Here is a 21468-nt window from a genome sequence, read left to right as displayed (position 1 = left end):
GCTGGAACGGAAGCAGGATACTGAGGCTGGCACTGAAGCAGGATACTGAGGCTGGAACCAGGCTGGAACTGAAGCAGGATACTGAGGCTGGAACCTGGCTGGACCGGCAGCAGGATACTGAGGCTGGAACTGAAGCAGGCTACTGAGGTGGAACCAGGCTGGAACTGAAGCAGGATACTGAGGCTGGAACTGAAGCAGGATACTGAGGCTGGAACCCTGGCTGGAACTGAAGCAGGATACTGAGGGCTGGAACCAGGCTGGACACTGAAGCAGGCTACTGAGGCTGGAACCTGCTGGACCGGAAGCAGGATACTGAGGCTGGAAACTGAAGCAGGATACTGAGGCTGGAACCAGGCTGGAACGAAGCAGGATACTGAGGCTGGAACTGAAGCAGGATATGAGGCTGGAACTGGCTGGAATGAAGCAGGATACTGAGGCTGGAACTGAAGCGGATACTGAGGCTGGAACCAGGCTGGAACTGAAGCAGGATACTGAGGCTGGAACCTGGCTGGAAACTGAAGCAGGATACTGAGGCTGGAACCTGGCTGGAACGGAAGCAGGATACTGAGACAGGGACCAGGCTGGTACTGAAGCAGGATACTGAGGCTGGAACCAGGCTGGAACTGAAGCAGGATACTGAGGCTGGAACTGAAGCAGGATACTGAGGCTGGAACCTGGCTGGAACTGAAGCAGGATACTGAGGCTGGAAACCTGGCTGAACTGAAGCAGGATACTGAGGCTGGAACCTGGCTGGAACGGAAGCAGGATACTGAGGCTGGAACTGAAGCAGGATACTGAGGCTGGAACCAGGCTGGAACTGAAGCAGGATACTGAGGCTGGAACCTGGCTGGAACGGAAGCAGGATACTGAGGCTGGAACTGAAGCAGGATACTGAGGCTGGAACCAGGCTGGAACTGAAGCAGGATACTGAGGCTGGAACTGAAGCAGGATACTGAGGCTGGAACCTGGCTGGAACTGAAGCAGGATACTGAGGCTGGAACCTGGCTGGAACTGAAGCAGGATACTGAGGCTGGAACTGAAGCAGGATACTGAGGCTGGAACCAGGCTGGAACTGAAGCAGGATACTGAGACAGGGACCAGGCTGGTACTGAAGCAGGATACTGAGGCTGGAACTGAAGCAGGATACTGAGGCTGGAACCAGGCTGGAACTGAAGCAGGATACTGAGGCTGGAACTGAAGCAGGATACTGAGGCTGGAACCAGGCTGGAACTGAAGCAGGATACTGAGGCTGGAACCTGGCTGGAACGGAAGCAGGATACTGAGGCTGGAACTGAAGCAGGATACTGAGGCTGGAACCAGGCTGGAACTGAAGCAGGATACTGAGGCTGGAACTGAAGCAGGATACTGAGGCTGGAACCAGGCTGGAACTGAAGCAGGATACTGAGGCTGGAACCAGGCTGGAACTGAAGCAGGATACTGAGGCTGGAACCTGGCTGGAACGGAAGCAGGATACTGAGGCTGGAACTGAAGCAGGATACTGAGGCTGGACCAGGCTGGGAACTGAAGCAGGATACTGAGGCTGGAACCTGGCTGGAACGGAAGCAGGATACTGAGGCTGGAACTGAAGCAGGATACTGAGGGCTGGAACCAGGCTGGAAACTGAAGCAGGATACTGAGGCTGGAACCTGGCTGGAGGACGGAAGCCAGGATACTGAGGCTGGAACTGAAGCAGGATACTGAGGCTGGAACCAGGCTGGAACTGAAGCAGGATACTGAGGCTGGAACTGAAGCAGGATACTGAGGCTGGAACCTGGCTGGAACTGAAAGCAGGATACTGAGGCTGGAACCTGGCTGGAACTGAAGCAGGATACTGAGGCTGGAACTGAAGCAGGATACTGAGGCTGGAACCTGGCTGGAACTGAAGCAGGATCCCTGAGGCTGGAACCAGGCTGGAACTGAAGCAGGATACTGAGGCTGGAACTGAAGCAGGATACTGAGGCTGGAACCAGGCTGGAACTGAAGCAGGATACTGAGGCTGGAACCTGGCTGGAACGGAAGCAGGATACTGAGGCTGGAACCTGGCTGGAACGGAAGCAGGATACTGAGGCTGGAACTGAAGCAGGATACTGAGGCTGGAACCAGGCTGGAACGGAAGCAGGGATACTGAGGCTGGAAACTGAAGCAGGATACTGAGGCTGGAACTGAAGAAGGATACTGAGGCTGGACTGAAGCAGGATACTTGAGGCTGGAACCTGGCTGGAACTGAAGCAGGATACTGAGGCTGGAACCTGGCTGGAACTGAAGCAGGATACTGAGGCTGGAACCTGGCTGGAACTGAAGCAGGATACTGAGGCTGGAAACCTGGCTGGAACTGAAGCAGGATACTGAGGCTGGAAACCTGGCTGGAACTGAGGCAGGATACTGAGGCTGGAACTGAGCAGGATACTGAGGCTGGAACTGAAGCAGGATACTGAGGCTGGAACCAGGCTTGAACTGAAGCAGGATACTGAGGCTGGAACCTGGCTGGAACTGAAGCAGGATACTGAGGCTGGAACTGAAGCAGGATACTGAGGCTGGAACCTGGCTGGAACTGAAGCAGGATACTGAGGCTGGAACTGAAGCAGGATACTGAGGCTGGAACCTGGCTGGAACTGAAGCAGGATACTGAGGCTGGAACCTGGCTGGAACTGAAGCAGGATACTGAGGCTGGAACCTGGCTGGAACTGAAGCAGGATACTGAGGCTGGAACCAGGCTGGAACTGAAGCAAGGCACAGAAACAGGAACCAGGCTGGAACTGAAGCAGGATACTGAGGCTGGAACCTGGCTGGAACGGAAGCAGGATACTGAGGCTGGAACCAGGCTGGAACTGAAGCAAGGCACAGAAACAGGAACCAGGCTGGAACTGAAGCAGGATACTGAGGCTGGAACCTGGCTGGAACGGAAGCAGGATACTGAGGCTGGAACCTGGCTGGAACTGAAGTAAGGCACAAAAGCAGGAACCAGGCTGGAACTGAAGCAGGATACTGAGGTTGGAACCTGGCTGGAACGGAAGCAGGATACTGAGGCTGGAACCTGGCTGGAACTGAAGTAAGGCACAAAGCAGGAACCAGGCTGGAACTGAAGCAGGATACTGAGGCTGGAACCTGGCTGGAACTGAAGCAAGGCACAGAAACAGGAACCTGGCTGGAACTGAAGCAGGATACTGAGGCTGGAACCTGGCTGGAACTGAAGCAGGATACTGAGGCTGGAACCAGGCTGGAACTGAAGCAGGATACTGAGGCTGGAACCTGGCTGGAACTGAAGCAGGATACTGAGGCTGGAACCTGGCTGGAACTGAAGCAAGGCACAGAAGCAGGAACCAGGCTGGAACTGAAGCGAGATACTAACAGACGTTAGCGAACTCCGAGGCACACATCAACTAGGAACCCCAAGGTAACCTTGTTGCAAGGCATCTAACAGAGGTAGGCGCTGGCCTTACATACCTGCCGGCGTCTGACGTCGCTTAGGCGGGCGGAGCATCGAGTGGCGGGAAAGGGCCTACAAGTTTGGGCTCTTTGCGCCACGCACCTAGGAGGAGGGCGGCTGGCTGGAGCGTCCCGGCGGCGTCGCCCCCCGCGGAAACACCGCCGAAGAACAGGCCCAGGACCCGGCGGACCACTGCAGCGGGCCCGAGTCTGAAACCCGGAAGATCAAGGTAAGGTCCCGGTCGCAAGTGCCGCGACCGGGGCCGCAACAGGTTGGTTGTTAAAAGATGGGTCAGGCAGTACATTATCTCGGTTACATTATTTTGCTAATTTTCTGTTTTAGCCTGTGGACTAAAAGTTTGCCTGCTTTGTTGTTACCCTCAAAGTATCTTGCTTTATCAATTCCATGCTATGAGCTATTACCCCATTATCTAAATATGCTATCTGAGACCTACACTTCTGCAGTTTATGAAGGTCACTAGGGGAATGATATTGCTTATGGAATTGTTCAAGTATGGTCAGTTGGTCTAAAAATTTTTGGCGTACTGCATATTGCATCTTTTTGTTATAAGAGGCATGGGAAATAAGGGGTCATTTTAACACCACCTTCAGGCAGTCCCATACTGAAACTGGGACATTTCAGGTGTTTCATTAGACTCCAGGTAGCTTTGAATAATTTCTTTCACCTTATTTACAAAAGTAGTGTCCTCTAGTAAACTATCATTTAGTTTCCAATAAACACAGCCTTTATTAAGACCGGTTGATTGTAATGTGCACCAGATGAGTGAATGATCTGACCAATGTATAGGCTCTGTGTCTGTATGTGAGACCCTGTTAATGAGAAGTTGTCTATCAACAGTAAGTCTATGCGAGAATACGTTTGATGGGGGTGAGAATAGAAAGTTTAGTTCCTGGATCTCAGGAAGCATGACCTCCATATACATCAATGAGGTTATGGTGTACAATAACTCGTTTTAATTCGTTATGGCCTCTCCTAAGGTCCCTAGAACCTTTAGATGAAATATGCAGGTCTGGGTTCAGAATTGTATTAAAATCCCCTCCAATGATTATTGATCCTTCAGCCAATTCTTGCAGAAGATTATCTAGCCTCTGAAAAAAAGAACTCTGCTGGGAGTTAGGGGCATATATCGAGACTAGAGTGAAGACCTCATGTTCAACCTCTATAATGAGAATAATGTAACGGCCCTTAGGATCCCTTATACACTTTTTTAAATCAAATGTGAGATCCTTATGAAAAATAATGCCGACCCCTGTATACTTAGCTTCTCTGGAACAAGGCGCCCAAAATTGCATAAGATACAAGGGATTGCGCATTAGCCGCTCATATCTAGCTTTCATGTGTGTTTCCTGAAGCAATACAATTGTGACCCGTTGACTCTGAAGATCATTAGAAAGGAGTCTCCGTTTTTTTACTGGAGTTCAAACCTTTAATATTGAGGGACAATCCCTTAACTGGAGCCATAACCATCCAAGATATAAAGCACCATTATAGCTATGGAGTACCACCAGAGAATAACACAAAAAAAGTATAATAAAATTAGCAAATAATCAACAAATTGTGCTGCAGTGTTAGTTGCGAGTATAGTCGGCATATTAATCAATGTTAACATAAAGCATAACTCTGGATATTCCCTAACTCCCCTCCCCCTCCCTCCCTCCCCTTCTTGATCCCTATGTGATCTACTTAAGCAACTTCGTAGACCCATGAGCCTTTGTGGAGGAAGGTCAACGGCTGACAGTGAGCCTTCCCCAGCCAAATAGAACGGTCTTTAAATTGCCTTTAAATTATATAATTCTTAAACTAGTTATAAAAGGCAAAGCCAATAGCTTCTCAGGTAATTAGAAAGTCCATCTGCTGGCAGTAACAGAAAAAAAGAGAACATAGCTGTTAGATTCGCCCATAATAGCGAAATGGCAAAAATACAGAGATATTCAAAACTTAAAAGAAACCTTCATGTCCCAGTAATTGCTGCATTGTTGTCACCTGAGTTTCTTTTAAGGCGGCTGCCTCTTTTCCTGACATGCTGCCATCTCTGTGAATCATCTTTTGCTGGAGCCCCAGCCTGAGCAATAGGAATCGTGAGTCCTGCTTAAATAAAAGCATCAGTTGCTTCCGCAATGTTCTTTACTTTGTAAGTCACTCCCTGCACAGGAAACCATAACCCAAATGGAAAGACCCATCTGTAGCGTATGTTGTCTTTTCGAAATTATGAAGTAGCTGGACGCATCTCTTGCCGCTTACACAGGCTAAGTGGAGTCAAATCTGAAAAAAGGAGACTGTGTTCCCTTGCCAAGACCAGTGTTCTTGCTTTCATGCTATGTTGTATATCTTTTCCTTCATAGTAAAGCTATGAAAGCAGGTCACTATATCTCGTTGCTTGTTATCAGCTCTCCTTCCCAACATGCGGTGGGCCCGTTCTATTTTAATATTAGAGGCCAACAGGTCTAGAAGTGGAGTGGAATGGGACAGGATGAATAGGCAGATTTGCTAGACGACAGTTTCCATATTTAGAAAGTCGGAGGATTCCAGCACCCTGTGTATACGGAGATTAGAGCAACGAGTTCTGTTTTCTATATCTTCGAGTTTTTCCAATGTTGAGGAGAGGTCTGCTCTAACCGATGCACAATTTATTTATTTATTTATTATTTATTTTTAATTTTTATATACCGGTGTTCCTGTATAAAATACATATCGCACCGGTTTACAGAGAACTGAACTGTCGCCTCAGGGGCGGATACATTGAAACAGTAATTGAAAACTGAAAACTTACAGAGAAACCAATGGGATGCACTTCAGAACATGATTAGCAAAAAGAAGTATAATTCAAAGCCTAAACAATTCAGAACATATTTACAGTGGGGTTGGTGGACCAGTGTCTGTAAAGCTCTATTCATCGGCTCTTAGCTATCAGGGAAACGCTTGGCTAAACAGCCATGTCTTTAGCTTCTTTTTGAATACCAAGAGGCAGGGTATTCAAAAATCACTATGAAGGTGCGCCATTTCTTCTGCCTGCACATCGACCTGCACCTCGTTTTCATCCACTCACCTCCCCAACTCCGAGATGTCCTCCTTTAGGTCACTGATCAATTCTAGTATTTCTTATTTATGCGCTTTTAATTCTTGTCTAATTTCGCAAAACCATTTGCAAAATTCAAAGCTTGTTGGTGCTTCTGTGTCAGGCAGCTCATGCACTTCAATCGAGTTGAGCTCAGGATCTGGGCCTTCTCCTTCCACCATCTTAGCAGCATCCGTCTTTTTCTGTCTCCGCTTTCTTGTAGGAGAAATGATGGAAATCCACTGATTTTTCGCCATAAGGGACATTTGGCAGTGCTTATTGCAATTATGCTGAGGATTTTTAGGCTAAAACTATGCCGATGCCTGAGATGTTTAAGGGAATCTTCGGCTGGGTGGAGGAGCTCTGAAGTTAGGCTGCTGACCAGTCTGCTGACATCCTTTCCTCTCTGCATATCAACATTCTTAGCAAACCACCTAGCCTCAGATTTTTCTGGGTTCACTTTCAATTTTGAGGAATGGAGCCAATTTGCAACCTCCGAGAAATGACTATTGAAATTTAGACAAAAGATCTACAGACTTAACGTCTGCACTAGCCATGATTTGAATATCATCTGCATAGAAATAGCTTCCAAAACCAAGGCTCTGGATTAGTGTTGCTAAAGGTGCAAGGTATACCTTAAAAAGTGTGGGAGACAAGATGGATTCCTGCGGAACTCCCAGAATTGGATGATGTGTTTGGGGAAGAGAAGACTCCCATTCTCCATAATAGTATTGATCTGGGAGCAAAGGTTTAAAATAATAGTGGCGTATAAAGTATCCCAATATTACAGAGCCTGTTTATTAACAGGTGATGGTCAACAGTGTCAAACGCAGCCCTTGTGGCCAAGAATACAGCAAGGACTGCTTTTCCTCTGTCTAAATGAAGGCTGCTAATCATTCAATAATGCAGAAGGGGTGTTTCTATGCTAAAACTTTTTTGAAAGCCGGTTTGTTTCGGGTGGAAGACTACAGAGTTTTTTCTAGACCCACTTTTTCTAATATCTTTGAGAGGCCAGGGAGATTAGAAACAGACCTGTAGCTGTCAGCAATATCATGACAACCATTTCGTCTTGCTTTAATTTGCATGAATAGGTGCAGAATTTTGGTTGCAGGAGACTCACACAAAGCATGCAGTGCTTTAGGTTCAGTTTAGTGAATGTATTTAGCTAAAGTCAGAGCTGCCCAATGTCCCAGTTTCTGGAGAGAGACTTAAACCCATCCAGGCTTTTTCACTCCCCCTCTTCCCCATCGAATATACTTTGATACCTGGAATGTTGATATGCAAATGGAAGAAAACAGAAATACAAACATCATAATGCACTAGGATAAGAGGTTGGAAAAAAAACACAGAAAAAGGCAGAAAAAGGTTACCTACCAGTTCTGTACAGGATGGAAGAAGCTGGCTTTACTGCTAGTTTTCTGAGATCTTGGCCAGATGGACATTAGCATTAATCATCTTATCTCCCAGATCACTGGCATTTTTAGTATCCACATTTTGCTGAATTGTCAGTTATCTACCTGTGAGAATCATCAATATTGATATATTTAATATGCTTGGCCTTAAGTGGCATCTGTCTGTCATGGACTGGTGGGGGTACATATGTATGCAACAGCACACAAGTGCACCCCATCGACCACCGCGTTGCATACATATGTACATACACTCAGTGGGTCAGAATGTACTGAGGTCGGGCTGGGGAGGCAGGATGCAGTGTGTGCTGGGGTTGGACTGGGGAGGGAGGAAAGGGCTCAGATTGTGCTGGGATCATGCTAGAGATGGGGGACGAGAGTGCTGGGGGTCAGGCTGGGGATGATGGTGCTGGTGTGAGGCTGGAAATGGAGTCGGACTCTTCTGGGATCAGAGTATGCTGGGGTCAGGCTGGGAAAGGGAGGAAGATGCCAGATGGTGTTGGGTCCAGGCTGGGAAGGGGGGTCAGTGCTGGGGTTTGGCTGAGAAGAGAATTGTGGGGTTGGAATATGCTGTCTGGCTGGGGAGGGGGGAAGATATTACTGGGGTCAAGCTGAGCATGGAGTTGGAGTGCGCTGGGATCAGACTAGGGAAGGGGGAAAGAGTGTGCTGGGGTCAGGCTGAGGGGAGAGGGGAGAGGGAGGGAGGCATAGAAGAGAGTGCGGAGAACTTCCAGTCTGACATATCTTCTGTTCAGCTAGCTCTATAATCAGGTTTTTCACCCTGCTCTGCTTGTCCCTTTTAGCTGGGAGTGAAACTGAAGAAGGAAGGAACAGCAGTTCTGAGTCCCAGCCTTCAACAATGGACCCCAATGTAGACATTCCCCGGGACTCCGGTTGCTACGAGGGCTCGGAAAGTTTAGACAATGGCCGGGAAGACTCTGAGATGAGCAGCACTGAGGAACATTTTCAAAGGTTATCTCTTCAAGAGTCTGCATGACAGGCATAAGAGCCACCCGGTTTCTCTGAAGAATTCAGACTTTTCTGTGTGTATGCTTACAGGGGCAACCGAAGGATATTTGGAGACCACTTTGGGATCTAACCCTGCTGTGGCTGCAGATGATCTGAGGGAGTCCTCTGTTCTCCTACAGCATCAATGACCGCTGCTGTTAGTTTTGGAGCTCAGCAGCGCAAAATCAATGTCACGGATTGGGCAGGTTCCTGGATGGATGCAAGGGGAGAACATTTATCCTTATGGCTGTATCTATTCTCCAAGGGATGGGGGTGGGCTCTGTACTGAGATATGACTCTTGGGAGGTTGCTCCAGAGCCTGCACCATTTTGGGTCTATGAGTGACTTCTCCCTCAGCACTCATTCATACCGTTTTGTACACACATTTTTCATATTTTTATAAAGTATAAAGAACTTTGTTCTTACCATTCCAGTTTCTTTTTTTTTTTTTTTTAAAGGTGCCAAAGTACTGTCTTATCCTTAATTTTTACATTTTTTTTTTTGTTACTAGTGAATTTTATGCTTGTGACAGGCAATGAAGACTGAAACCTTCCATGCACCCAACACAGCAATGCCTGAAAGACTGAAACCTTCCATGCACGCAACACAGCAATGCCTGAAAGACTGAAACCTTCCATGCACGCAACACAACAATGCCTGAAAGACTGAAACCTTCCATGCACCCAACACAACAATGCCTGAAAGACTGAAACCTTCCATGCACCCAACACAGCAATGCCTGAAAGACTGAAACCTTCCATGCACCCAACACAGCAATGCCTGAAAGACTGAAACCTTCCATGCACCCAACACAACAATGCCTGAAAGACTGAAACCTTCCATGCACGCAACACAACAATGCCTGAAAGACTGAAACCTTCCATGCACCCAACACAACAATGCCTGAAATTCCATCATATCAAGCCAGGGTCTCTTGTCATTTCTCTGAAACACTGAGATTCCCTGAGGATGAAAATGTGAGAAAATGCAATAAAAGAGCCAGCTGTTTGTAAATGAGGGGGATATGTATAAGACTTTGGAAAAAAATAACTCAGTAAGGTGAGGAAAGGACATTACATAACTCTCAGATGTCCTCTGCTTTTGTGCAGGATAGTATATATCAGCCTGGGCAATAACGTAATGATTTTGCTCACTGCCATGAACTATCTTCGCTTAAAGACTGGTCATATAAAGTCCAGGTTTTGCATTATACAAATAAAGTAACTGCTCATAAGAAAACAGTTCAACTGGAAAAATGATAGGGTTTGATTTTTAAACAAGAATATGTCATCTGCTAAGGAAGATCTACTTTCACTGTATTACACATGCACTGTAAAGCAAAAATAAACTATTTTGTGTAAACAGTGTTGTCTTGTTCCTTAAGTTCTTTCTCCAGTTTGTCTCTCACTGGGGAGCCCCATTTCCTGCTGTGACTTGCTCCATCCTTGCTTCTTACTAATCCATTCTCTTCTGCCATCCTCTTGCTATAAACATTTTCCAATGCACCCCTTGCCTAGGTTACTTTTCTGTTTGTATTTTGATACCCATCTTCTTGCCCTATTAGTATTCATCTTTTTGTCCCATATCTCTGATTTAGGCAGCGGTTCCCAAACCTGCTCTGGGTCACCACCCCAGCCAGTCGGGTTTTCAAGATATCTGCAATGAAAATACTACACTACACTAGACACTGCCTCCACTGCATGCAAATTTATCTCATTTGCAGATGTCCTGAAAACCCAACTGGCTGGGACTCCCCCAGAACATGTGGGGAACCATTGCTCTAGGACACTGTATTAGTTTTCTCTTTCCTCTTCCTTTTTTTTGTTATAGTACGTACTGGGTTTTTTCCCTGTGGGGTGGCTTTTAAGCTAATTGTGTCTCACTCGCCAGTTATGCATGCCTCCTCTTCCCTCCTCAAAATACGCTTTTCTCCCATCCTTTTTCTCTTATCCATGTTTAACTTTCTCTTCTTTGCTCATACTGTATTTATCCCAGGACAAGCAGGATGCTAGTCCTCACATATGGGTGACATCAGTAATGGAGCCCTATGTACGGAAAACTTCTGTAAAAGTTTCTATGAAACTTTTGACTGGCACCAGAGTGCCTACTGAGCATGCCCAGCATGTCATGATATTCCCTGCCACAGGGGTCTCCCTTTAGTCTTCTTTTTTCCGCGAAGCAATTAGCCTCGCGGTTATCAGGAGTCCTGTGGGATTCTCCACATATTTTTCCTTACGGAAAGCTTCAAAAACTTCAACCGCAAAGGGTCTCCCTTAGTTTAGTCATCGCGGTGAGTTTTTACCGTTCTCGCGGTTCCATTCCGTTTTTTGATTAAAAATAAAATTTACCTGAGTCCTAGGCCGTCGACGGCTGTCCGGCCACAAAATGGCTACAGGTTTTAAAAAATGTCCGAAATGCGCGAGAAATATGTCTATTACAGACCCTAACCAAGACTGTGTACTTTGCCTTGGTGAAGGTCATGATGTAAAAAATTGTCCCTTATGCGCTACGATGACCTCGAAAGGTCGACGTCTACGGATGGACAAAATGGAGCAACTATTCAAGATACAGCTGATTACTGCTCCGCCTACTTCCACACAATCGTCTCCGGCTGGGGCGATTAGGAAAGTAGTATTGAAGAAACGTCACTCAGGTGAGTCGGGAGACGCTCCCTTTTCCTCCCCCTCGCCATCGTCCAGAGCGTCCACATCGAGTAGCGAAAAAGGGCGCGAAAAAGATAAACATCGCCATCGGCATCGCAGGCCGCAAACAACAACCACCGCTCCGATACCCGGCGAGCCATCGGCGGAGGACGGGGCACCGAGTAAGAAAGCCCGGCTCCAAAGTAAGGCTTCCGAGCCACCGACAGGCCAACCCTCGCCGATTCCGGCGGAAGGAATTGTACCTCCTCAGGGCCCTGAGGTCGTACTACTGTCGCCACCACCGCCTCCCCCCATGGGTGCTCTGTTCGCATCATCCATGCGGGCGGAACTTGACAGTTACATACGTCAAGCGGTTAAGGATGCCTTTCTCGAGGCGATGCCACGGCCTGCCACTCCGGTTCTGCCATCGACACCGGTCATAGGAGGATCTCCGGTTCCATCACCGATTCCTTCACTACCGATGCCAAGGAAATCACCGCTCTCCTCGATGGCGCCGATTCCATCACCGGTTCTACCTAGGCCGCAACCACCGGATCCAGCACTGCCGATTCCCCGGTTATCATCGATTCCACTACGGCCATCGACCCCGATGGCACCCTCGATGCCTTCTCAAGAGTCCATTTTTCAACCATTAATGGACAAGCTGGACTCACTAATCCATTGCTTCTCATCTTTTCCACAACCTATAGATGTAGATGACAGTCAAGAGCCAATACCAGGTCCCTCGGGTGTCCCGCCACCCCTCAGACCTCAGACTCCACTATCCGAAATGCCAGCTAAGCCTACTAGGCCGTTGGAGCATCCTCTGGATGATAGTGACCAAGAATTCTCATCGGATGAAGACCTCCTTTCTGAGCCTTCTCCGCCAGAAGATAGAAGAAAGTCACCACCGGAGGATCTGTCTTTCTCCAACTTTATTAAAGAAATGTCTCAAACAATTCCTTTCTCTCTCATTTCTGAAGTAGACAGCAGGCAAAGAACCTTGGAGGTGCTTCAATTCGTAGACCCTCCCAAGGAAATTCTTGCTATTCCTGTTCATGAAGTTTTACAAGAACTTATGTACAGGATATGGGAACACCCTGGTTCGGTGGCAGCTGTAAATAAGCGGGCGGATGCCACTTATCTAGTACAACCCATCCCAGGATTCCAAAAAACTCAACTACCACACCAATCAGTGGTGGTTGAGTCGGCTCAAAAGAAAGCCAAAAGATTAAAACAACATGCCTCCATACCTCCTGGAAAGGATAATAGGTTCTTGGACAATCTTGGCCGGAAGATCTTCCAAGCTGCCATGCTGGTATCTAGGATAAATTCATACCAGCTTTTCATGAATCAATACCAGCGTGACCTATGGAAACAAGTTGAATCCCTGTCTCATCAGTTACCTGACCATCTTCAGGAAGGATTTCACAACCTCGTACATAAAGGCCTAGAGGCAGGGAAACACGAGGTTCGAGCCACGTATGATTCATTTGAAACAGCATCCAGATTGTCTGCATCCGGAATAACAGCTAGAAGATGGGCCTGGCTCAAATCTTCAGAGCTGAGACCAGAGGTACAGGAGCGCTTGGCGGACCTGCCTTGCTTAGGGGAGAACCTCTTTGGCGATAAGGTGAAGGAGGCGGTGGCCACCATCAAAGACCACACAGAAACCCTCAAACAGCTTTCTCAGCTGCCACAAGAGGTACATCAACCTTCAAGGAGACCTCCAAGAAGGGAACAAAGAAAGCCATATTACCGCCCTAGGCGGTATTATCCACCAGTAGCCAGGCCCAGACAACAAAGACCTGCTCAACGGTCTCAGCCTCGCCAAAGACCTGCTAGGCCTCAACAACCTCCGCCTGCGGCGTCCACTTCCGGATTTTGAAGTACAACCAGAGGGCATGAGTCATTCTCAAAATCCTTATCCACAAGTACCGGTTGGAGGCCGAGTTGCTCACCATCTTCAAACTTGGACCTCCATCACTACAGACCAATGGGTACTCTCAATCATATCTCAGGGGTACCACTTGGACTTCCTCACTGTACCAAAAGACAATCCCCCTATTCCGTCTTGGACAGTGTCTCATCATTACACAATCCTGCAAGCAGAATTATCTACCCTCCTGACTGCCAGGGCCATCGAAAGAGTTCCCAGGCCTCAGTGGGGCACAGGATTCTACTCCCGATATTTCCTCATTCCAAAGAAAACCTGGGGTCTACGTCCTATCCTGGACCTAAGAAATCTCAACAAATTTTTAAAGAAGGAAAAATTCAGGATGGTGTCCTTAGGCACCATGCTACCTCTTCTTCAAAAAGGAGATTGGCTCTGCTCTCTGGATCTTCAAGACGCTTACGCTCACATTCCCATTTTTCCACCTCATCGACAGTTCCTACGATTTCTGGTACAAGGTCAACACTTCCAATACAGGGTGCTACCTTTCGGCCTTGCATCAGCACCTCGAGTGTTCACAAAATGTCTAGCAGTAGCGGTGGCACATCTTCACAAGCAACAAGTGCATGTGTTCCCCTACTTGGACGATTAGCTCATCAAGAGTCATACACAGAGCGGAGCTGTCACTTCTCTCCATCTCACAATAAGATTGCTTCACTCCTTGGGATTTCTCATCAATTACGACAAATCCCATCTCACACCATCTCACCAGTTGCAGTTCATAGGTGCACATCTCAACACCATCACAGCAAAGGCCTTTCTTCCGAAAGACCGGGCTCGATCGCTCGTTCTTCTAGTACATTCTATTCGCAATCAATACACAGTCACAGCTCATCAGTGCCTCATCCTACTCGGACACATGGCCTCAACAGTTCACGTCACTCCCATGGCCAGACTGACCATGCGACTAATGCAATGGACACTAAAATCTCAATGGATTCAAGCCATTCAACCACTGTCCACTCACATCCAGATAACACCAGAGCTGAAGTCTTCCCTTCTCTGGTGGACATCACCAATCAACTTGCTCAAAGGCCTACCTTTCCAACAACCAGTTCCACAAGTGACTTTAACGACAGATGCGTCCACCTTGGGATGGGGAGCGCACATTGCTCATCTGAAAACACAGGGCAAGTGGACAAAGCAAGAAGCCTCCTTTCAGATAAATTTCCTGGAGCTTCGAGCTATACGCTATGCTCTATATGCATTCAAGGACTGCCTTTCACACAAGACTGTTCTGATCCAAACGGACAACACAGTAGCCATGTGGTACATCAACAAGCAGGGTGGTACGGGCTCGTACCTCCTTTGTCAGGAAGCAGCTCAAATATGGGACTGGGCCCTAGCACACTCAATTCTACTACGGGCCACCTACCTAGCAGGCATCCACAACACAGTAGCGGATCGCCTCAGCCGTCACTTTCAACCACACGAGTGGTCCCTCGACCCAGCGATAGCAACCAAGATATTTCAACGCTGGGGTCAACCAACAATAGATCTCTTTGCGTCACATCTGAACTACAAAAGTGAACAATTACTGCTCTCTCCTCCGACAACAGAACAGCCTACCAAAGGACGCGTTTGCCCGCCATTGGAACTCAGGCCTGTTATACGCGTATCCACCAATACCGCTCATAACCAAAACATTAGTAAAGCTACAACAGGACAAGGGGTCCATGATACTCATAGCCCCATATTGGCCTCGACAAGTATGGTTCCCCACACTGCTAGATCTCTCAGTCAGGGATCCAATTCGCCTGGGAGTAGCTCCCACTCTCATAACTCAGGAACAGAGACAGTTGCGCCATCCCAACCTTCAATCCCTGTCCCTGACAGCATGGATGTTGAAAGCTTGATCTTGCAACCATTCAACCTTTCAGCTAATATATCTCAGGTACTAATAGCTGCACGTAAACCTTCCACTAGAAAGAATTATTCCTACAAATGGAAAAGATTTACTTTATGGTGCACTCAGAAAGATTTAGATCCTTTCACTTGCCCCACTACCTCGCTACTAGATTACCTTTACCATCTCTCAGACTCTGGTCTTAAGACATCATCTGTAAGGGTACACTTAAGTGCAATCTCAGCTTATCATAACAAGCTAGGAGATGCGCCTCTATCCACACAGCCTCTCGTCAGTAAATTCATGAGAGGCCTAACTCACATTAAACCTCCAATTCATTCCCCAAGCATTCAATGGGACCTGAACGTAGTTTTAACCAAGCTTATGCGTTCTCCATTTGAACCCATAAATACCTGTGACCTTAAATTCCTTACTTGGAAAACGGTATTTCTCATAGCCATTACATCAGCTAGAAGGGTCAGTGAACTTCAAGCACTAGTAACTTACGAACCCTTCACGAAGTTCCTTCATGACAGAGTAGTCCTCCGTACACATCCAAAATTCCTTCCTAAGGTTGTCACGGAATTTCATTTAAACCAAACCATAGTTTTACCTACATTTTTTCCTAGGCCTCACTCTCACCAGGGAGAGAGAGCCTTACACACTTTGGACTGTAAACGTGCGTTATCTTTCTATTTAAACCGCACTGCAGCCCAAAGAAAATCAAATCAGCTGTTTGTGTCCTATGATCCAAACAAACCAGGTAAAGCAGTGGGTAAGCATACTCTGTCAACCTGGCTAGCAGATTGCATACAATTTTGTTATGAAAAAGCAGGCCTTACTCTCCAAGGGCGAGTAAACGCACATTCAGTCAGAGCAATGTCAACCTCAGTAGCACACCTTCGCTCTGTACCTATTCTGGACATTTGTAAAGCAGCAACATGGAGTTCTCTTCACACCTTTGCAGCTCACTACTGTTTAGACAAAGAAGGAAGACAAGATTCAGCATATGGACAATCCGTCTTAAAGAACTTGTTTCCAGTTTGATCCCAACTCCTTCTACATCCAACCTGCTGTGATTTCGACTGATTCATTTCAATAACAATACCTTACGGTCATTTCAACACCAAATGACTCAGCCTCTAGCTTGCTAATCACCCATATGTGAGGACTAGCATCCTGCTTGTCCTGGGATAAAGCAAAATTGCTTACCTTGTAATAGGTGTTATCCCAGGACAGCAGGATGTAGTCCTCACGAAACCCACCCGCCACCCCGCGGAGTTGGGTCCGATACGTTTTATTGTTTTATTTTTGGCTAACGCTATTTGCTACAAACAAAGACTAAAGGGAGACCCCTGTGGCAGGGAATATCATGACATGCTGGGCATGCTCAGTAGGCACTCTGGTGCCAGTCAAAAGTTTCATAGAAACTTTTACAGAAGTTTTCCGTACATAGGGCTCCATTACTGATGTCACCCATATGTGAGGACTACATCCTGCTGTCCTGGGATAACACCTATTACAAGGTAAGCAATTTTGCTTTTCATCAATTCCCATTGTTCCTTTTGTCTCTTTTCTCTCTCTCAGCCCCTCCAATTAATCCCCTTCTAATAGTGACATAGTAAATGACAGTAGATAAAGGCCAAAATGGCCAATCTAGTCTGCCCATCAAGGTGTTTACTGGGTTGGGACTGCTCTCTGTGCAGGATCCCCCCGATGCAGAAAAGTTACCACCGATTACCTCATTGCTCTATCTTCCCCTTAGGGATCTTCTGTGTTTATCCCCTGCCTTTTTTTTTGAAGACCATCAACATTTTTGTCTTTACCACCTCCTCTGGGAGGGCATGCCAAACGTCCACTACCCTTTCTGTGAAAACAAATATTGCCCGGGGGACGGAGCAAGATGGCCTGATCCTCACTGGCTCTCTCTTCATCTGCTTGTGTTTTTCGCCTTGAAAATGTTTATCTGTGGAGCATTAAAGTAAAGAGGAAGAGAAAAGTTAGAAGTTATCCTGCTGAACCCTCGTCTTCCTCCAGCCGGGGGGAGGATCTCGCAGTCTGAAGCCTTTGCAGGGGTGCAGTATTGTTGCTCCCCGCAGCATCGGATATCTCTGAAGTCTAGAGGAGAGAAGGCTGCCTGTAGTTTTGGTTGGAGAAAGCTTGATTGCTACATTCCAAGGGCAGTCTTCATCCTCCACTAACATCATCCCCTTCGATGGGCCAGGGAGAGCCCAGAGGAAAGGAGGTGCATTGATGGTTTCTGGCAGCTCCAAGGAGGTTAAAGGATGAGATGCTGATAGTTACCCATGCGTGAGTCCAGATGAGCAGTGCAGCGAGAGCTGAGTGAGAAGGACCGCTTCGCCCTTTGTATAACCTAAGTCACAAGTATTTGCTTTGGAAGAGATAGGGCTGGCCATTTAAGGTTTGAGGAGGACTCGAGCAGCCAAATTGCTCAGCTAGCTTCGAATTTTCATGATATAAATTTGAGACTGGAAGAGGGGGAAAAACAAACCCCATGGCTGAATGTATTAATAAAATTGAGAAGATTGAGCAAAAGATAGGACAGCTGTAGACTAATATGGGTGCCTTAATGATGGATGATACTTTAATTCATCAGAAGTTGGAAAACGTAGAGAACATTTCTAAGGGAAATCTGAGTTTCATTAATTTTCCAAGAATTGAATCAATTTCTCCTAAGGAAATATTCAGGAAACATTTGACTGAGATATTGAAAGTCCCTGTTGGGTCAATTCCTCCTCTATCACAGGCTTTTTATCTGCCCTTAACCAAAAATGTGAAATGTAGAGTGGTAAAGGAAGGGACTTTATCACCTGTTCCTCTGGACTTTAATAATTTAACTGCCTTTTTGGAGGATTCTGATGATAGATATGTTAGTAAGGCAACTTTGATTAATTTAGTGTTGGAACAAGACAAATTGTGGATTTTGAAGCTTTTTATTTTTTTTAAACATATAGATGAATTATTTTTTCATTGCAAAAATCAGTTTTTTCTGATTTTGCTAGAGCTACACAGACAACAAAAAAAACCTGTCTTCTTCTTAAGGCAAAGAGGTCTCCAGATCGGTGTGATGTTTTTAAGTATCCTTCCAAATTTTTCATTAGATATCAAAGTGTCAATTATGTGTTTTTTGCACCTCATCAATTACCATCTTTCTGGAGTAATAAGATTGTCCTGGTGGCTGGCCCTTAATGATACACTAATTATTATATCTTTCAGGTATTTTCCTTCTGTTCTATATTAACTGTTGAACTAGAGATAAGTCTGCCTATGTTTTTCTTGTTGATTTTTCTTAGAATTGTGGTCTCCTTTCTCCCTGAAAACTTGGTGGGCTATTGTATATGTATTTGTGGTGTGATTTTCTCTCTCTTATTTCATAGTTATACTTTTCATACAAGACTTTTTTTCTTGGAGTGTATGGTTACATCTATCTAGATAAATGAAGCTTGACCGACGTGCCGCAAATGAGCATTAGAGAGCAGATCTACTGTGCATGCGCGGGCGGGAGAGCACGTCAGAGCGGAGCTAAGATGGTGCTGGGAGGAGCAGCAGCAGTGGAGCGGCGGTATGGGAGTGTCGGGCGGGCCGAGCTACAATAGTTGGGAGGAGCGGCAGAGATATCGGGAGGAAATGCAGCGGCAGAAAGGAGCAGCTGAGGTGCGCACAAGGGAGGGATCCCCGGAGACCTCCCGTCTCCATGAGCGGGCCACGCTGAAGAGCACAAGAGGGAGAGCGAAGGGGGTGTGGATCAGCTGGGAGTGGATGAGAGTGAGGGATGGGATTGAGAGAGGGTGGGGAGTGACTGAGGGAAGGGGAGGGAGAATGAGGGGGGAGGTGAGAGTGAGGGGAGGGAGTTTGAGTGGGGGAGGAGGATGAGTGACTGAGGTGAATGAGCGAAGGGAAAGGGGAGTGAGGGAAAAGAAGTGTAGACGGTGCAGTGTCCGAAAACATTTTTTAATGTAGCCCGTTGTTATGGGCTTAACGGCTAGTTTAATATAAATATCATTAAAACATTATTTCCTGCGTCTAGGCCCCTGGAGCTTCATGTCATGACCCCTAGTTCTACAACTTTCCACTCCCTCTACTTCTTTATCATTGCCCAGTTTGCCTCTCTATTCATCATGCAGATTGTATCTCTGATCAGTCCTACTACACGCATGATACCAGTCATTGAGCATTAGCCCTCCATTCTCTTTCAAAAGACCCTATCAGTTCCACCATTCATTCTCTGTCCTTTTGTCCAGTGCAACATTCTGCCCATGAACTCTCTCTGTGTTCCCCTCTTCTGCCCCTGCCCACACATAGGGGGTCAAGCTCTCTCCCTTTATTCTCTTTCCAGCAATTGACCTGTGCTCCACTGCTGGCATGGCGTCAGGAAACAGGCAGGAAATCAGGGAGTCACTGCATGGTTAGGGGAGGAAAAAGAATCATCACCAGGAAGGAAGCCGAGGAGTCACCACAGGTCCAGGAAGAAAGAAGCTGTTACTGGAACTAGCAAGAAATGAAGAGCCAGAGTTGTCATCATAGAGCCACCAGGAAAGGAGGCTGGGAGCTATAGTAGGGCCAGAGCGTCTGTGGCCAGTAGCATCTTTATCAGGCAGCAAGTCCTGAGGCACCTGAGACGCTGAGGAGCAAGACACCAGAATAAAAACTAAAGCAGGTGAATCCATACAATCAGCCAGGCACTGGATGTATTCCATAGAGCTGTCATGAATTACTATGCAGATGAGCTGAGAAACATGTGCCAAGGCTATTTTATAAAACTCATTTCTAAGACCTAGAGGGTCTATTCAATCTCTTCCTACTGGGAATGGCGAATAGGAGGTCACGTAATACCTCTTGTGGTACTTTTTTTTTTTTTTTTAATTGACAATCATTCGCATGCATAGGGAACTGAATTTAGAGCAGTAGGTTATCTCACATGGGTCACTAAACATCTTTCAGATTATGATAATCTTTGATCTTAACTACACTGAGCCAGATTTGAACGAGTGAGTTTTTATTTTATACATAGAGATTATTAACACACACATTAAGTGTCACATCACTTCATTCCTCAATACCATTAATCTTTCTAGAATTCAGCTCATGAGTTGCAGGTGAGCACAGGACTGAGTCCCAGCAACAATGCACCTAGAAAGCAGAAGAACTGGTTCCACTGGTGCTGGGAACCTATGCCAGGTCCCTTCTGAGGGAAAATATATTTTTTGCCCTTTAAACCCTATTGTGAAATTCAAGTTTCTTCCCTTTCTTCTGGTGTCCATTCTTAGGTCACCCCGGCAATGTATTTAGGGCAGTGGAGCACATTACATAGATCTGTGCTATGACAACCCGCTCTCAGTACACGGACAAATAAGAGGAAAAGCAGCCAAAGTCTGCCTACTCATTATGCTAGAATTACATTAAAGAGTATTTATAATGAGGGAACAGCAACACCTAGTGAGCTCTTTAGCTAACTGCATGATAAAATTCCTAGAACATAAGACTTGCCATATTGGCAGGCAGATACAGTAAAGCGCGGCCGCAGTTACCCCGTTTCTAACCCACTGTTTACTCACAATTTGGCCGCATAAGTCCAACCCGCGATTCACTATCCCTTTTAACCCATCCTTACCGCTTCTTTAAATCAACGAGTAACCCTTTCCGCCCGCGGCATGTATATGAGATGTAAACGATCGGATTAGCTATTCCCTCCCATTCAGTAACGTGCGCCCCGACTATCGCCTTTTTAACCTGCAGTTTAGCCGCGTCTTTAACCTGCTAAATTACCTCCTACCCTTACCCCTGCGTTAGAGGCAGGGGTAAGGGTAGGCGGCAAACTTTCCCCCAGCCCCCACTCACCTGCCCTGGCCGCCGGTCTCTGGGGCAGCACCCGTCCTCTCTCCCCCTCCTCGCGAAGCAAGGCGCAGGGCGAAAAGCAACTCGACATGCTATTAAAATATTGTAAATAAAGTGTAACAAAAGTTAACTTACTTTTTCTTACAGTCCTCTCTGCCCTCCTCCGGAGGGGGGGGGCAGCCGGCGGCGAAAGCAGCTTCCAGCGGTCCCCGCTGGCGAAGATGGATGAACGCACGCCCATAGTGCACAG

General features: G+C 46.8%; 1 protein-coding gene across 2 annotated transcripts in view; it reads left to right on the top strand.

The window, feature by feature from the left end:
* Window positions 1-10285, top strand: part of SASH3 (SAM and SH3 domain containing 3) — a 71371-nt gene extending 61086 nt beyond the window's left edge. For both annotated transcript variants that reach the window (XM_029607418.1, XM_029607417.1), the window contains exon 8: window positions 8716-10285. In XM_029607418.1, coding sequence (XP_029463278.1) covers window positions 8716-8909 — 194 coding nt within the window. In that variant the 3' untranslated portion in view covers window positions 8910-10285. The remainder of the gene's footprint in view (window positions 1-8715) is intronic.
* The last annotated feature ends 11183 nt before the right edge of the window (window positions 10286-21468 follow it).

The sequence above is a fragment of the Rhinatrema bivittatum genome, chromosome 6, assembly GCF_901001135.1.
Source record: "Rhinatrema bivittatum chromosome 6, aRhiBiv1.1, whole genome shotgun sequence".
Lineage (NCBI taxonomy): Eukaryota > Metazoa > Chordata > Amphibia > Gymnophiona > Rhinatrematidae > Rhinatrema > Rhinatrema bivittatum.
This window is presented reverse-complemented; position numbering and strand designations above follow the sequence as displayed.